This window comes from Acromyrmex echinatior, chromosome 2, assembly GCF_024713525.1.
Source record: "Acromyrmex echinatior isolate Ae372 chromosome 2, ASM2471352v2, whole genome shotgun sequence".
Classification (NCBI taxonomy): domain Eukaryota; kingdom Metazoa; phylum Arthropoda; class Insecta; order Hymenoptera; family Formicidae; genus Acromyrmex; species Acromyrmex echinatior.
The window spans coordinates 6,045,380-6,065,343 of record NC_141853.1 but is presented as its reverse complement, the minus strand read 5'-3'; the positions used below and the strand labels follow the sequence as shown (position 1 = coordinate 6,065,343).

The following is a 19,964-nucleotide window of genomic DNA, read 5'->3' as shown; positions in this document are numbered from 1 at the left end:
TAAACGTAAAATTGAAATATGCACTTTTCTTTATTTATAGGATCATGCGCACATATACAAACTATATTGTGATTATAATTTTATAACAGAATATATTTTGTGCTAGTCAAGAGAGAAGGGCAGAAAAGAACTTATTTATTGAAGAAGCTCTCTGATTTGATCTAAGAACAACTCTGTTTAGGTATACGCATCCGTTCGTTTTCTTTCAAAGCATAGTATAAACAGTAACATACTGCCATTAAGCAAACAGAGGACTTGTGTGTCTGTAAATACTTCGTCTTACTATAAATTAGCATATGCAGCTCGAAGTCTACATCATTCTCAGAAAATTAAATTTTAACGCTATAGTTAATAGTTTGCTTCGTAACTCCGACTTTATATCAATATTTTTTAAATTTTACATTTTAATGTTGTAATAATTTCTAGAACAAATTTCGGAAATGTTAGTCTCTATATTATTTTCTTATATTTTGTATACTATTAATATTAATTAATACCTATTGAAAAATGTAGCAACTTTTCAATTTCTTATTATTTGAAAATTTAAATTAAAAAAAAATTCTGTTAAAAAAAATTCAATAAAGAACGTTTAATAACGTTGATTAACATCGATACATAATCCAGAAGTCTATATATCTGAAGTCTATTGATTAAATATATTTAATCTTCAAATTATTTATTTAATAAACATACATACAGTATATTACAGTTTATTACTACTTTTTCATAATTTATTTTTCTTTCGATTTTTTTTTCGAAAATAAATGTTCAACATTTTATATTTTTATAAGATGATATTAAATTTATATATTAATAAATTTTGTATAAGTAGTTAAATTAAGACAATTGTAACATTTTAAAAGCATCATAGAATCTTAAATTTATTTTTTTCGTACGAAAAATTACACTGTCTTGTTCAGTTTACAAAACAAAAAGTAAATCTCCAAAAACTGTTATCAAAGTGTAAATAAATACAGGATAAGTGCAACTGCATTGAAAATTTGACAATTTAAATTAATCCAAATAAACATGCATTATATATACCTACATTTAATGCGATAATAACTCATTGTATCAAATCGTTAATCGACTGAAAGCTACGTTCACATAATCAACGATTGCAAAGGTTGAACGAACCACAAGTTAACACATCGATAACACTTCATTGAGAAAACAGTGCGTGAAACCAGTCACGTGAAACTATCGCTAAACTTAGCTAGATGCCCATAGACACGTTCTCTCCTTTTTGCTATAGAAAAGACAAACACATCAATAATCGATAGATTGAAGTTTTCAAGATAAACGATTTTCTACGAGATTCACATTCTGCTATTTTAATCATCTTAATTAAAATAACATTCATATAATATTTTCTCACGAGACCGGTGTGCTTTAAATGAAATAGCAAAAAAGATATAATATCTATAATATCTTGACAGTTATACGATATACACTCATTTCAATATTATTAATACCGTTTTATTAACGTGAATGATTTTTCTTTTTATTAAAATAATATCACAATTATATATATGTACAATTATTATAAAACATTATTAGATTAGATCAATGATAAGCAGCATTTCGCAAAATACAAATTCATTTTCAAATTTGTAAAAATAAAACATATCTACTAGTATATTTTTATATTATTTATGAGGAGCTTAATATATATATTTAATTTAGATTTAATTAAATTTGATTAATTTTAAATATTAATTTAGATTTAATTATAAAGATCCTGATTGTACATGAAATAATAGTACATGCTACATGACATAAGTTATGCGGAAAATTGTAAAGAATATCTAATTTTATCGTTATATCAAACACAAAAAATGTTTAAAAAATTTAATAAAATAATAAAAAAACAAAATTCTTAGAAAAAGCCAAATAATATTTTATATGTTTTGATATATGGACAAAATGTTATAAATATATGGATAAATTGTTCAAAACTTTGATTTTAAACTTCATTCAACTGCTTTAGCAAAGCAGTCTTTTTTAGCAATAATTCATTGAGTATTTCATTATGAAATTCTAACGACCGTTTTTACAAACTATAAACCAGGTAATAAATTTAATATTTCGTGATACTCTGAAAAAATTCTGCGATATTGAGCGGTAATTACATTTGTCTCGCACTATTAATGATGTTCACGTCGGAGATAATTACGTCATTCGCGGCATACTGGGTTTATTTTGCACTGTCGCAATAAGATCGAGATCAGTATCCAAGGTTATATCATTTCTTACAATATACTATCGATCGGTAATATCTCTTCTGGCGCAAGTTAATATTCTTAACTAGCTAATTAATTCACTGTTTCCCGAAGTTTTTCCTTTCTAATCGAACGGAACGTTTTGCCTTTGAAATTCACGCGAATAAAAATAACCGAAGATAACAGAGGTCAATTCACGAGCAGTTTAATTCTTTGAGTCTTTCTGTGGAAGAGGACCTTTAAAAGAGATTATCGAAAGCACTTCTTCATGTCTCTTCGTTAAGTGGAAAGCGTGGGGAGGAAGCAAAACGATAGAAAAATGAACTCGACATGCGCTTATCGCTTATTCAGCGATAAAACCAATTGGACATTTTATATCGCTTTCGTTGGGATAATTTGTAATCGGTTGCTGCGAGAAGTGCGAATTTACACGCGAAAAACCAATCAACCTAATCGAACGGACATCGCGACTCGCCCATCGCTAGCTAATGCCATGGCCAATTCAGCCCGCATTCCCGTTTAACTGCAGCTGGCTTCTTCTCACCCCAGGCAATGAACGTAGTCTTCATATATGATAAATAAAATCCAGAATCAGATGGTTACGTCTAGCGCTACATATGAACATACTAGAGATTACAAACCTTCATACAATATTCTTACATGCACTTACAGTTATTATCACTAAAAGTGATCTGTATCATTCAGAATACGATTCACACTAAAAGAATGCGATGTAGAATCACATTTAACATTAAAAACGTGAAAAGCCGCAATAGTTGTTGGAAAATTTTAATACAAATCTAAAGCATTAGTCAAACAAATTTTCGTTGAATTGTTTATCGAGGTTAAAGAAATAGTTTTCTTATATACGAAATAAATGTATTATAAAAATCACTTCAATGTCACGAATGTTATTAAAATTTAATAGTAAAATTTAAAAGATAACAAGGTAAGACATAAAGAAATTAATGAGACGTAATATATTAGAAATTATTTCTTTAATACTCTCTAAATTTCTTGAAATGAAATTTCACTCCAAAAAAATAAAAGAACTGCCATTATTGAAAAAGAGTGAGAATACTTGCATTCTTGAAGAAGAATGATAGATTTTCTTTCTTTCTTTTTTTTGAGTGAGATGCTCTTCAAAGAAAAGAAATCACTCCTTTTTTGGAGTGAATCCCACTCCAAAAGAATAAAGTCTCATTCCAAAAAAAAAAAGTGAAAATTCTCTCTCTCTTATTAAAAAGTGCAAATAAAATAACTTTCAATAATGGCAGTATTTTCACTCTTTTGGAGATTTTACCCCAAGAAATCGAAAGAGTGTATTTTGTACACTAATTAATATTTGATTATAACATCTGGCTAGCGAATTGTTGTAATTACTCATTGTCAGAAAGGTTTCTGTTTTTTTCTGCAGAATGATAATCGGAATCCCCATATATCAGACAATACCTATACATTAGAATAATTAGATAACAAAACCTAAATGTGTCACCAGCTGAATCTCGTGGGCTCGATGGCGCCAAGCTGGGAGCGTACGCCGAGAACAGCATGGATACTATGCAAATAAGCAGACCGCGTAGCGAACAATTGTTTAAACGAGCTGACAATGCGGACCACTACCGGCTATGCGAGTGCAGCACACTTCTTCTCTGTGAATGTGCCTGAAGTACGCATGTCGTTGGCCCTAACCGCACTATGAAAGGTTTCGCGGGTCAAACGTTCTGATGGGACCAAATAATACCAGTGCATGCCTTCACGAGAGTGTTCAACTATGACAACGAGCTCGGTAGCTAACGAAATTATCAAGGGTCCGCATGAAAACGTGAACAGTCCGAATATTGAATGTGCGTTCTATGTTTCCCACACGATGATTATTATCAAACGCCAATTGAAAGGTATCGATGTAATTTGTCATATCACGGATTGAAATTTTCTGATAATATAAAGCTATTGTATATTGTCAAAAGTTAAAAATGTTATATAACTTTTTTTTTTAGAAATCTAGCAGTTGAGAATTTTTTATATTGCTTTCATCAAAAACTTCATCAAAAATATCATCGATATTAACATCGATCCTGATTAATATAAAAATATTACGATCTATTTTCATATAATGACAACGCAAAGTGTGCACTTAGTATTTATCTTATAGATGGATTCTTACTTTTCATGTCAAATTGTGACAGAATTCTTTTACTTTTTTTACATCAAAATGTCCTAAATAGAATACAAATCATCATGACATCAAAATAACTCCAAAATTGATACTAAAAATTAATTACTAAACTCACTTTTTAATCATTTACATTTAATTTTAAATAATTTTGACATTATCACTATTTTGACGTAATTGATTTTTTGTTCTGTTTGAGTATCAAACATTTTAGAAAAAAGTTCAAAACTTTATCAATTATATCAAAATTTTGAAAATGATATATTAACTTCACAAAAATCAATCATTGAAATGGGATCTCCCTCTTCGATATGATTATCTTAATTTAATAAGTAAAATAATCGAATAGCTATTAAGTATAATACAATTGATTATAAAATTGATACACAAGGTGGGAACAACACTATTAATAATGTAATGTAATACATGCATTTTTAATTGAATAAAAAATGAGGGGAGTGGCAAAGTATTGATCAATCCATGCAGTTATTTGTACATTATACTTCAACCGACTTATATACTTATTACTTAAAAAATTTACGTGTTTTTATTAGATCAATATATTCTGAAAGACATCAAATAAATTTATACTGTAATATGTAAATACTCAATTATAAACTCATACTAATTTATTCATATTTTTATTTTTTATTAATTAAATAAATAATAATATAAATAATATTATTATTTATTAAATAACATCAAATTGATTCCGGATATTAGTAATTATTAGTAATTACGTTACTGAAATTAGCGAATTAATCCTATATAAATTGTATGTGAATTTATTTTGATGGAAGTGGCTTTTTCATAGCTCCATATTCTGTAAATAACTACTACAAATATAATAATATAAATACCACTAAACTATGTAAAACGACTTTCTAAATACTATATATACATATAGAGATATATCGACCGCATGTATATATTTAAGTAATGGTTTATTGGCCTGCGACAACAAATACAGCAATGTTCAAGAATGTGCAATCTAAATGAGGAAAATTTAATCGAATAGAAAGTATTAACGCGCAAATTAAATTAACGACCAATTAACCTGGTTTGTAGGAAAACATTTTAATTTACAATTACATATGTAAATTCATAGCATAATTCATGTCACAATTTGCAAATGATGTAGTTTCACAATGTAAACATCAATCTTTTATAATACAACTGGATTATAAGAAATAATTTGCTGTTAATTTATTAAAGAAGTTATCCTCGAAATATATATTCTCTCAGTAGACCAGATATATATTTACAATTAAATTATGTGTTTTTTATTTAATTTCATGATCTTTAAATTTTGTAATAGCTTAACAAGAGCAAAACAGAAACTTCTTCATAAAAAAATCATTACTAATAATAACAAATATTTATTAATATAAACAAATTACATTATATATTACCAGTCTATAAATAATAATAATATTTGATTTTTTTTTTAAATAAATCTATTTATAATTTTTGTGTGTATAAAGATATTCCACAATAATTTAAACGAATTAATATAACAATTTATTCACATAATTTATCCCCAGTTATCATTTATTATACAATTTACATTTTAAAATTTATTAAATCGTTTCACATGTGTAATAATCGCTAACGATACCGTTATAATATCTCGAATTAATATATTATTTATGCCAATATATTTGCGTTGTGGAGGCAAATATATAAATTATTACAACATAATCATTTTTGCGTATGCATCGTTTTACGCGTCATTTTAAGTGATTTTATGAAACACAAATCTCCAAGATTGAATATTGCGCGTGTACGAACTCAATCAGGTGAAATATATGCGAGAATATACGTGACGTATCGTACATAGATATGTCATCACGACGATTTTTAGAAACTCTAATATATTCGGCGTAAATCAATATGACATATATATATATATATATATATATATATATATATATATTAATTTAATATTGAATTTAATATTGACATTTTATTTGCGGTTAAACAATCATTCCCGTCGCACTTTGACAATCGCCAATTTTTTCGGATTTTCGTACGTATACTAATATAGGACGGCATAGCACGTTAAATCAAGTATCGGCGCTGAAATCAAATATCAGCACGTTATCTTTTCTTACATACACGTGTACCGATCTTCAATTTTGACGTACACATGCATTTCCCGCGCGCCGACCGCAAATAATTTTAAGATAAGATAAGTTACGCTCGGGGCGTAGATAATTCTATTGCCTACTGCGGGTGACAACGCGAAAAATGTGGCCCGGCAACTGTATATTCAAGTAGCCAGTATATATATATATGTATATATATATATATATATATATATATATATATGTGTGTGTGTGTGTGTGTGTACTATACAGAATAGCCATGAAAAAGCATGTCGACGTGAGCCAAGCGATTGAACACAATTTCTTCGATAAAATATTTTACACAATAGACAAACGAGTTTATACACAATAAAAGTCTTTTAAAATAATTCGATAAAAATAAATGAAATAAGTCCTTCCACCGTGTATTTCGTAAAATATGTAGCCGTTTAACTCTCAGTTGCAGATAACGTATCTTCGTGCAAAAGACGAAGAAATCAAAATCAGGTCGAATATTTAACACTGAACGTAGAAGTACGAATACTCGAAATATAAGATGCAAAGCCACAAGACTTCAGAGATAAGACTGTGATATGACTTATCTCTCAAATTTTCTAAATTTTTCATATTTATGCTTGCAAGAAGAACATAATCAGGCACATTTCAAAGTGGAAGCAAATTAATCCGAACTGATTAAAAAAAAAGTAACACTGCACATGAAAACTAAAAACTGTGATACAAGGAGACAACATATAAGAAACAACAATATACAGCATGAATAGGAATAATTGTGACTGATAAATATCGGAATATTTCTCGATGACGAGTTCGACAATTACAGTAATTCGTAAAAACAATAATCTGTTAGATTATTGAATAACTATCTGTTACAGTACATAAAAAAACATTGTCACAGAAAAATATATATTCTCGTAAATAATAATTAGATACGTATTTCAAAAATTCATATAATACTTCGATCAACATTATTATACTAAACAAATTCAATTTGCTTATATTATCATATATAAAGTCGCTTCTTCGATTAATTTTATTTTATATTCTTAAAAAAAAAGTAAATTCTTGTGTTTCAAGTACATAATCATGAGTTTTTCTAAAATTTATAATAAGTAAACTTTAAAATTATTAATCATCAAGAAAATAATCTTTCCAAAGATAACCATTACTTAAAAGGAAGAAAATAAATTGAGTTATCATTTTTCCTCGTGATAAAATGATACTTTTCTGATACGCAATTATCTCGAACGATTAAGTGGAAGAATCGCGTCAGATTTCAGCGAAGAATATCGTTCGAGATCAAGGCCGTGCTCCGAAAAGATTCCGTAGAGAAGGCCTTGCGCCTTGCATTTGCCAGGTGCAAAGTGACAAGCGCGCGAGAGAGCGGGCTACGTGCGGAACGGAGAAAGAATCTCGCTACGCGAACTCCACGAGACGTGCCCACACGCCCACATACGCCATACCTACGTACATACATATGTAAATATACATGCACGCACGCACGCACGCACCTATGTAGATGACTTCCATCTTGAGGATATTTGGACCGGACAATCCGACGACGTTAATATCCAAGGACACGAGGTGATCGCAGATCACCGGCAACACACCGTGACGCCGTCAATCGGCTCCCGCGGGGAGCCAGCTCGCGCGCGCACAAATACACGAAGGAGAAGAGTTAACCGCCGAGGTTAGAATCGGCCGTTCGCGCGCGCGCACGCGCCCACACGAGGATGTTACTACGCCACTTGTTGATTCTGACAAGTCAAGAGGCACACCGGCCACGCACTCACGCACACCTCACCAACACTCACTGCACTCGTCGTTGCTCGTCGCCCGCCGCCGCCGTCGCACGCGCGCTTGCACGCATCAACTCTTTAACTTTCTCTCTCTCTCTCTCTCTCTCTCTCTCTCTCTTTCTATCTTTACGAACGAGACGACGATCCGTTTGAAACCTTCACGACCGTCGTAACCGGAGGTCGCGCGATGCGACACTTCGTGGCATCCCGCACGATTTTACGGATCGTCGATTCGAACGGACGGAGAACGCGCGGCAGAGAAACGACGCCGACGACTCGCGCGAGCGCAGGAAAAAGGAGCAGAAGACGGCGACGCGACGCACGTACTTCCTTTGCGAGCTAATGTCAATCGACAACTGCCAAACGTAGTTACACAGCACACGCAACGCACGCCGGCCGAGCTACAAGCGAACTGGCAACCTCGGACAACTCATAAGGCCCAACTTCCCTCACCACTGATCACGATGCACATCGGCGTAGCTCCGTTCTCGTCTCGCCGATGCTGCGAAATCCTCGACACTGCATATCGCGTTCCTTCTTACTCCACTAGCGAGAATTTCCCCCTTTCTCCAGACCGTCTCACGTCCATGGGCCCCCTCGGATAATCGTACGAGAAAATAAAAATAATAAAAGTTTTATGTAATCGTTTTCATTGAGAGGGAAGACTAATGTTTGATGTGCCATTCTTCTAATTGAAATAAGCTTTAATGGTTACTGAAAATCATAGGTTTATAGAGATCTAGAATATCTGCGGGGGGATTAAAAATAGAATATTATTATAATGTATAAATATATATGAATATATATGAATATATATAATATATATATATATGTATATGTATATGTATATAAAATGTATATAATAGAATAATAGAATAATGTAAAGGAAGTTTAATTTCAGAAATGTTATAATAAGAATATAATAATCGTGAATATTACCATGAATTCCATTATTCACTCTCTATATACAGAGTAAGGTTCTTAATTATTATCGTCGTTTCTTGCCTACGTATAATTATGTCCATATAGCTTCCGTGGCACGTATCAAAAATACTTCTAATGCCATTCTTTGCAAATAAAGAATGAAGAGATCTCAAGGTGAGGGAACCTTTCGATTGCGAAATCGGGTACCTGGGCCTTGCTTTACTGATCGTAAGGCCCAACGTATCACAAGTAAGCAGGGATTCAGAAATCAGAGGAAGTATACTAATGAACAGGTATATAAGCGTCCTAAGCTTATTTGGGGTCCGCCAAAAACTCAAATCTACAATCGGCTGCATGATACTATTTATATGCATTTAGGTGTAGACTACAATACAATTCTCTTGTGTAAAATGTAGAATAAGTATAATAATATAACAACGTCAACGACTTATTATTATAAAATCTCATATATCACGAATTTTATTTTAGTAGATAATTTTATGAAAACTCCAGGAAAAGAATGATATTGCTGAAGTATTTAAAAATTTAGCTGGATATAAATCTGAAAATAATTTTGTTGAACTATCAAATTCTTAATATTCAGTACACTGAAAAAAAGATGATGTTATATATTAATAACATTATTTTAATTGAAAATAATCTTATTACTTCAATAGTATTAACAAAACAAATAAGTTTTGTCAAAACAAGAACATGACGTATTTATTTCGTTAATAGTGTTATTAATTAACAAAATTATTTTTAATTTAAATAATGGTACTAATATAGCATTATTTTTTTGATATACGAATCTCAAATATGATGAGAGCAAAATGTAAAAATTTTGACATTTTAACAACCAATTTTAATGTCTTACATAATTATTTTGAATAGTACAACAAAATTATTTTCAAATCTGTATCCAGTTAAATTTTTAGAAACTTCAGCAAACTATCCTTTTTATGTCGCTGATAGATCGATGTGAAGTTTAACAGCAAGAATTTTAAATCTTAATTTATATATTTAAAGTAAGTTTTACAAATTACAAAATCCAATTCTATTATGAACTTTCATTTTCCTCCGCGACTCGAAAGATTTTTCGATGGATATCTGTTTTCAGTTTGATATTTAACGAGAATCATCGACATCTAACATCGTGCAGAACCAGACGTTCTGATCTTCGTCACTGATACATCGAAACTGGTACATTTTACATCACTCTAATATATTCTCGATAACGATGCGTATGTATACTACGGAAACGCTCGTGTCAATAACCCAGAGATAGCATCTTGATGTCGTTACATATTGGCCTCACCGATAACGTTATGCATGGTCGCGCGCCTGGTTTACGCGTCGCGGGTATGAATCTAATTAATTTCATATCTGGAATCTGTTTACGGTAATGCCAATTAGTATTATATTATAGGCCACTTAAATTAAAACCATCAACTATTTGAACAATATTTCTCTGTCCGCGTATTAAAGCTTTTGATTCATTAATCTCATACATGTATATACGAAAACTTTTTGCAAATTTTATTAGATGTTTTATTACTCGAGCATATTTTTATTTTTATTTTTATTTTAGAAAAATTCAACTAAAAAATCTTGCTACAATTTTAAGGATATATTAAGAATTAAAAAATTTTAACAAATTAATAAAAGAACTGAGAAATTAATTTAACAACTATTATTATTTTTCAATATCTCATTGTGATCAATTGAGTTATATTCAATTTTGAGTTTTAACTGCTAAAATATTTATCGTTGTAAACTGAGAGAAAAGTTGCTGTTTCAAAAAAATATTAGTTGATTCAATGTAGTAGTCACGGACTGTCAAGCAAATATTTGTTTCAAACAAATAACATATGTCCTAAATTACAAGATTTTGTTAACCTAAATGTATAAATATACTAAATATATATAATTATTACGAATTAAATGCATTTAGTCAAGTTAACAATTTTTTTTTAATGTACAACGATATATTTTCTTACATGGAAAGAATAATTTTGTTAAAATATTTAAAATTCAGCTAAATATATATAGATCTGAAAGTAATTTTGTTACACTATCAAAATAATTATTTAGAAAGATTTACGCTAATTGTTAGAATGTCAAAACTTTTACATATTTCTCATTATACTTAAATGTTCTATATTATTTTAATGGTTTAAAATTATTTTTAGATTTTTATATCTAGTCAAATTTTTAGATACTTCAACGAAACTATTCTTTCCGTGTATTTAAAAAAAATCTGCAATTATATCATTTTATAAAAATAAATATTTTTAATTACATCTTGACTGAAAATTATTAATAGATAATTACAAATAATAAAATATAATAAAACATCTAGCTAATAAACAATTGATTGATATCGAAATCATCAGTAGAGTGTGGATGCTTCCATTTAGTGGCAGAAAGATCAACACAAACATTCTATCTTTCTTGCCATTCAGAGAGTAACAAAGATAGAATGACTCTTGTATGATACATAGAACGACTTGTGTCACCAAATGGAAAGTATCCTGTGGTAGCCAAATTACTAACAGAACCTAATATCAGAAAAGTTACAGCGATAACGGACAAATACCTTCACGCCATTCATCGCCAAATATCTCTGTCTGCTCGTCCACTAGCGCAATTTCGAGAGATAGCCTCTCGCTGTTTCCGAACTTACAGAACTTACACGAGATTGCACGGGAGCTAGAAAACTACCGCAATTCCCTGAAAATGTGTCTTCTTTTCTTCTGCGACACGTACATTTTGCGAGAGATATGACACAGTCTTTTTTACAATAATATTATTGTGATTAACTATTGTATTTGCGCTCAATGTACATAATCAGTCATAATAGTAGTTTTAAATATCCTATTTCATAATATACTGAAACGATATACGATGGAAAAGTTATTTTTGTTTTATAACGTCTTTTATATAAATACTTAATCATAATATCTTTTAAACAATTTCAAAATTTCAAAATACAACTTTTATCTAAATATATAAGCATGTGTTTAAAATAATTTTATAACTGTAAACAATTCCTGCAACTTAAATAAAATTTTAACGATACTAAAAAATCAATTTGTGCAGAAAATCAATAACGTCTTCGAAAGCTCTTACATAAAAGCATACATATTTTTCTAACACACAAGAAATAATACAGTTTTATTACATCAAAAGCATGTTACTTTCAACAAGAGAAAGTAAACATTCCGTTGACCAAAGAATACTTAGTCTATTTAGAACAAAGGTTTCCCAATATGAAAACAATGCCATGATTATCTTTTCTAGCATTCTCGTTGCAACATCGCCTTGCATTTAAAATAACTTAAAATATTACTGCGTGTAAATAAAGAAAGGTATAAGTTATAATCTCGCTCTGTTCGACAAAGCTGGTTTCTACTCTCCCGTTTTCAAAACTTGTTTTATTAAAACTTTGAATAAAATGTCATATTTGTTAGAGAATTTATGTTTTATTATACTTTCTTAGTTTCTTAACTATTTCCGACCACAGAAGGAAGATAATATCATTACTACACAAAGATAAGAGTTAAATCAGATTTATTAATCCTTTGCGGTTTTAGAAGCGCAGAAGCGAAATATATAATTTATGATAATTTTGTACAGATTCTTCTAAATACACAAGAAATGTAAATCAACGAATAAAATTGGTAAATAATATTTTTTGTGTATTTATGATAATTTATAAATGATGAAAAATAATTATTACATTAGGCAACACTAATAATATTAAAACAGAAATAAAATCTTCTGTATCGAATTTTTTCTCGATATTGTCTTGAAAAATAAAGGAATGATTATTTTAATTTTACAAAATTATAATAGAAATTATATTGCCATAAAAAAATTAGTATATATTAAAAATCAACAATAAAAAAACGTGCAATATAAAAAATGTACTAAGATCATTGATTATTGTACTCACATATATCATCGTCCATTCTGTATTAATTTTTCTTCACATAGACAAAGTTTGCGAAGAGATATATTTCCACCACAGTCCTTGATTATATTTTTATTATTTCAATGCCGTGCATTTTTCATAGTCGTTCGCATTGCGAGTGTCAATTTTGATACAGCAAATTATTAACAAATTTATTAACGTAAAAACTATGATAAAATAACAATTTACTATCAGTAAATTGAACATTAATTGAACAACATCTGTCTGGAGCGAAAAACAACTTGTAATTAAATAATACATACATAATAAATTTTATACAGCGTAATATAATTATACAAAATCTATTAAAATTAAATATATTACGTACCTCATAATTTTATTTAAAATAACTGCTATTTTACAATTTGACTTTTTACTTTCTAATTCTCTGAAATTCTTCTGAATAAATTAATAATTCAAAATATATAGAAAATTTTGTAATATTCTTTTCATAATTATATAATAATTAAATGAGTGTTACACGCGCACAGGCACATATGTTTATCATCTCGATATAAATGACTGTCCATTGATTACATCCGTGCATTGTGATTTAAAACGACCAGAGTCATATTAGTAATTACGATGAAATAAGAGATGTAATCGTCTATTTAATCGAGATAAAAAAATGCCTTTATATCGCCCATCATCATTGGTTTGATAATATAACATATGAATAATTCCTTTATATATAATATAAATGTTAATATACAATTATACATATATATTTGTTATTTTCGCACTTCTAGAATTAATAAAGGATGAAAATTTCACGAATAAAATGATTATCTTACAATAAAAAATTATGTAGAACCAAAAAAAAATTATAATGTAATAAAATACAGAACAATAAGACAATTATGCAAAAATCGCTGACTTTGCAGCATAAAGGGATTACAAATTCCTCTCATTTACTAACAGTGAAAGGTAAAATCACTCGGAGTGTCCTAGCAATGCAAATTCTTCTTACTGTAGAGATAATATGTTTTGCAAATACTATTTGAAAAAACTTCACATTCTAATTGTTAATTTTACTCGCTCCTGTCAAGAACACTTGTCGTTCCCGAGTAGTGGTCCACAGATAATCTATCGCGGCTATAAAGCAAGGGAACTTCTATAATAAGAGCGCATCGGACTTTCCATAACTCGGAACGACCTCATGGGACGCAGCCCATCGCGACACTGCACGGTATACCAGATTTCGACCCTGCGGGTGATCTCTGTAGAAGTTAGCGCCGACGCATCAAATACCTTCTTGGTATTTGACATAACTGACTTGTTAAAATGTCAAACTCAAAGCACATCTGTTGGCAGATGTTATTAATATTTGGTCAAATCCTATAATATTAGTGCATGCTTGCCGATAAATCTTCTTTCATATTCTCTAAATTCTTTGAAGTGGAATTTCACATCAAAGACTGAAAATTGTGCCAGAAAGAGTAGCTCAATTTTCAATCTTTAAGAGAGTTCATTCTTCAGAATGAGATTCATTTTAAAAGTTTTCAGTTTTTTAATTTTTTATATATTACAGTTCATATCGTGCATATTTAAACTTTTAAAAAATAAAGTTATAATATATAGATAAGGAATGATAACGTAATCTTTTTTTCGTACAGACTTATCATTGATTGCGTCTTAGAACATCCACCACCGAGTGCAGTCGCGAGATTTATTTGCCAATAGTTGAACACACGGAATGAAGTTGATACCATCATTTACGTTCCACAAAACATTGGGACATTCTTGTTCCCATCTGTTATATTTACACGTTTCGAAGTAAATTTAATAAGACGAACGAAAAGGAGCGCGGGCAATGTAATCCATCAACGGAGGAACTAATACGGTCGTAAAAGACAATAGTGATCATCTATAAAAAGACGTTACGTTGAAAGGAGAAAACGGAGTAAAACGCGTGATCGCGTGCCGATCATCTCTATTTATAATCACATAAACGACATGCATGCAATGTCATGACTTATTTGCATAATGAATAGAATAAAACACTACTAGCAACCGTCTAGACGTGACATGTATTTTAATTTGTAGCAAATTCTCTACATTTTTTTTTTATTTTTATTCACAAGTTTAAGTCCATAAAACTGTCGACCTCAAAATAAAGAGATAAATTAAAAAAGTATTATTTAATTTTTTGTTTAATAATTTAAATGAAATTAATCATGATTGTTCAGCTAGATATTTCAACAGAAATGATTGAATTTATACAAATCCTTCTAAAAATTATATATACAACGCGATAACAATTCCTCTCTTTCAATTATATTTCTTCTCAAACAATTTTGTTATTTGTATTCGTTAGCGAGTGTAACTGAAAAACACATAAAATAAAAAATCGAGCTATCGTACGTTGTAACATATATAAAACAATAAAAGTTAAAAGTAAACAAACATATTGAATGTTCCATAAAACACAGTTTACCAGAATAATATAAAATAGAATGTGATTTTACTTATAAATTATACAGTTTATTGAAATAATATGTTACATAATTTAACATTATTATGTATAAAGTATAATATGTATTCTGTATCTATAATAGTGTCAATTCGTGTAATATCATATCATACATATCAATGTACATATCATTTCAATAAACTGTATACTAAATAATACGATGTTATTATAGAATATTTTATTCTACAATATTATTGTGGAATATTATATTCTATAATAATTCACAAAAGTACAGATATATTAGAAATTATAGAATATATTATTTTTTATATTAGAAATTATAGAATATATTTATTATTTTGATTATATAACATTTGTTTTTTTTTATCGCGAGTGATAAATAGTTACAAAATAAAATCCTACTAAATAAAATTCCACTTATGATAATTTAATAAAAGATGAAGATCCAAATCGAAAATCAGTTTGATTGTCTATGTTTTACTATATTTTCATGTCGCGACCTTTTCTTATCGGCCTAAAATGATTTAAGATATCTACACTCAGCAGTTTTGCTTCATGAAAGGACTGCATTCGGCACATAGAACGTTTATTTACATACGTAATAAATTATGTAAGTTTATATCAATCTCTTGTAGAAGATCTTGTCTTCGGTTTTACACGTTGTTTATTGCAGATAAACATTTTCGACGAAAACATTGCTAAATTTATAACTAGAAAATCATATTACTTAAATGTTACACAACACATAAATCAAAGGCACACATCCAAACATTATATTTCCGATTCCGCGTAATTTATTACATTTATTATATTTCAAGAATTTTATTCCATGCATTTTTAGATTATTTAAATTAAATTAAACAAAAATGAATTGCATTTGTACTGTACAAGTTAAATAACTTGCACGATTTCTATTTGACATTAGACTCGCGTAATTAAATAATATAAATTTCCAAACTTGTTAGAATGGTATTCTCTCTCTCTCTCTCTCTCTCTCTCTCTCTCTCTCTCTCTCTCTCTCTCTCATGACTTTTAAAAAATTAGAATTCTCTTTAGAAGATTAAGATCCTCTTCAAAAGATTAGATTCCTTCTAGATATGTAGTTCTTGAATTTTTATGTTATTCAAATTTCTTACCTTTCGTACTTAAAATTTGTTGCTCGACAGTCTCAATATGCTGCGATTCTTCTGGTATCTGAATAATCCAACGAATTTTCCTCCGCTGCATCTGAAACGATCGACCGCGTAGTAGTCGATAATCCAACAATATTTAAGAATCGCGAAGTGTCGCGTGATTTGCGATTCTAACCGCTAGACTGAATGAGATTAGTAGCGTAAGGCTGATTTAAGGCCGCCGCGACGCCGACGGTATCGGCGCGATTATTTTTTATGGACGAAGGTTCATCGATAATACGAATGAAGCACTATTTTCATTGGTAATACAACAATTCTCATCAAACCTTTAAATTACCACGAAAATATTTACGATTCGAGTTTTCTGAAATCCTAGGAAATCGCAATCGCAAGCATCGTTATTGTATTTTAATTCAAAAACTAATTTAACTTTCTCGAATTTTCCTTCTAACACGTATTTGAAATTAAAACTAGATTTTGATTGTATAAATAAAACTATAAATATTTATATTAATATTATTCTTTGATTGAAACAGAAATTTGTTAATTATTTTAAACCCACAAAAATTTGCATTACAAGATTTAAATTGCAAAGTATTGATACAAAACTTTAAGAATCATTAACTGTTATTTGCTATAAATATTTTTTTAGTGCGTGGAATTTTTTTTATCTGTACATGTATATTTAGCTATCGAAAACTATTTTATAATTCGAGATATACTTATAGATAAGTTATCACAATAAAGAGAAATACTTTCTGTAATTAATCATCATACAAAGAAATATTCTCCTAATAATCACATTAACTGATATTTAAAATCCATTAACCGAGGTCAAAACAACGAGCGTGCTAGCCTCGTGTGATTGCGATTTGTTACACGAACACCTATGAGTGACCTCCACCTGTACACACTCGCACAAATTGCGGACAAATTATGCACTTCCTACTGTATAATCATTAACGGAAACAAAAGCCAGAACATCATCGCGCAGTGAATGACAGCATGAAGTGTTGCCGTTTTCCATGCACCGGTAATCCCAGCATCCCAATAATTCACATCTCTCATCGTCGCTCGATTCACTCTCGTGACCGCGAAATCACATTCGCAACGCGGGGAACGCATCATTTCGCACCTAATCGACAAGTTCCTGTAGGAACAATCGTTCACCTTGAAGACGGCCGCGCAACATCGGAGAGGAATGCGTTCTTTCGTTTCTCGTTCGGAGAACGTTCTATACCAGGCGTCGTGGACTGGACGATAAGCCGGCGGACACAGTAAATACTGACAGCGATTTGGTAAGCGGAAGTGACACTGACTATCCGGACGGGGCACCCATCGCGTCCGAGCGCGTGCCCACTATACGTCAACTCCTAACCACGAGGAGGAATTGTCAATCAACGCGCACATATTCATGCTCAGTACTCGCCGCAGCTGCAGCCGGTGCAATCTCACCGTGGATGCCTCTCGGCTAATCATCGGAGAACGTCATCACGCCTACGTTCGCGACCGGCAACCTGTCACGCGGCATAAGACCCGATAATAAACATGATAATAAGTATAGGTACATGCGAGTCGGCTCTTCTACATGCAATCTCTTGAGTGTCTCTTTATTTTGAAGTCGCTTTTCTTTGAGATTTCTCGGAGCAATCCGAAAATGGTCTCTCTGCCTGGATGAAAACATCATCGATGGATCGGTCATTTGTCAAGGGATGGTTAATTGGTAATTATAAGACGTTGAAATATAAACGGAGGGATATTCACGAGAGATATTGCGTGCTCCGTTTAAGTCTCTGAATTGTGACTATAACATATAATTTAACTCATAAATGAGTGAAGAGCGCGATATTATTCGATTGAGATGGGTCTTGTCTAGTAATATATTGTGGGCATTTTTACAATTTTTAATTCAAAACAAATTGCACACTGATTATATTTGTGTCGGTCTTGAAATACAGACTTAGACTGGAGCACATAATCTTACAAATTAAATTGACAGGCAATTTAATATTATTGATGCTAATAAACATCTTTAAAGCACTAAATAATTTCTCAATCTATTTTTATTTTATATTGTTAACCCATAAACACAAACATTGAATCTATAATTCTTACAAAAATTAACATTCCATGTTCTAAATTTTAAGAATATATTTAAGGAATTAGAGAATAATTATTCTGTGAATAATAATAAGATGTAAATAGAAATAAAATAAAAAATGAATTGAGAACGAAAAATTAAAATTAAAATTTTGGCTTCTCTGAAAAAAAATGCCAACCATCTTTGTTATACGAAAAAATCGGTGTAATAATTTTATTTTTAATCGAAAAATTGCTTTAAATTTTTGACAGATTAATCCAAGTATTACGTGTGTATGTATATATATATTAGGTGTTGGAATTAATTCGTAGCGTTTTACAAGTGATGGGAAGTACTTTCATTAATGTATTTTTTAATGCTCATGTGAAATAAATAACATTCTTTCATTAAAAAACGCTACGAATTAATTCCAACACCTAATATATATATAGTGTAATATTATATTAATCCAAATATTTTTTAATTTTTCTGTCCAAAAAATTATGTGCTTATCGTGCAGAATCTTAAACATCATGTTTTCCTCATCTTTTATTCCTTTTTTCGAAACATATTCGTTACGTTGAAATAGAAAAACAGATCTGCGACTACGTACAACAATTTCCTGCTTGTCATGACCTATAAAGAAATCAATTATGTATATAATAATTACAGAAGATGACACGCTTTATTTTTCATCTGTGATTAATCGATTTCTTCATACATATACTTTCACACATAAACCAACTGGATAAACTTCAACTGTCGAGACACATTTAATTTCTTTTCAGCTGAACTTCTTGCGTTATTCATTTTTCTTCTTTTTCTTTCCACATTGGAGAGATAAAGTATGTGGAAAGAGAGAGATGATCAGTACAAAAAGAATATAAAAAGAATAGACCTGTTGACTAATTGTAAACAGGTTTTCACACAGTTTTTTTTTATAGCATACTCGAAATATTTTGTTAGCAAGTATATCAAAGTGTATCTATGCTGCACGAAAAGCATGTACAATATAACAAAAAAAGAATGATAGACAAAAACTTCAAACTGACTTTATACCGCGCTAATAGCCGTTTACACAGGAAATGACGACATGCAACCACGTGGCAAGAAGT

At 30.2% G+C, this 19,964-nt stretch overlaps 1 protein-coding gene across 1 annotated transcript in view; it reads right to left on the bottom strand.

Moving 5' to 3' along the window:
• The window catches only part of LOC105154354 (dystrophin, isoforms A/C/F/G/H), a 462,027-nt gene extending 443,796 nt beyond the window's left edge, over positions 1-18,231 (bottom strand). Inside the window, exons 1-2 of the mRNA XM_087403323.1 lie at positions 17,940-18,231; positions 16,773-16,863 (exon numbers count right to left, since the gene is read on the bottom strand). Coding sequence (XP_087259449.1) covers positions 16,773-16,863 — 91 coding nt within the window. The 5' untranslated portion in view covers positions 17,940-18,231. The remainder of the gene's footprint in view (positions 1-16,772; positions 16,864-17,939) is intronic.
• Positions 18,232-19,964: the final 1,733 nt, after the last annotated feature.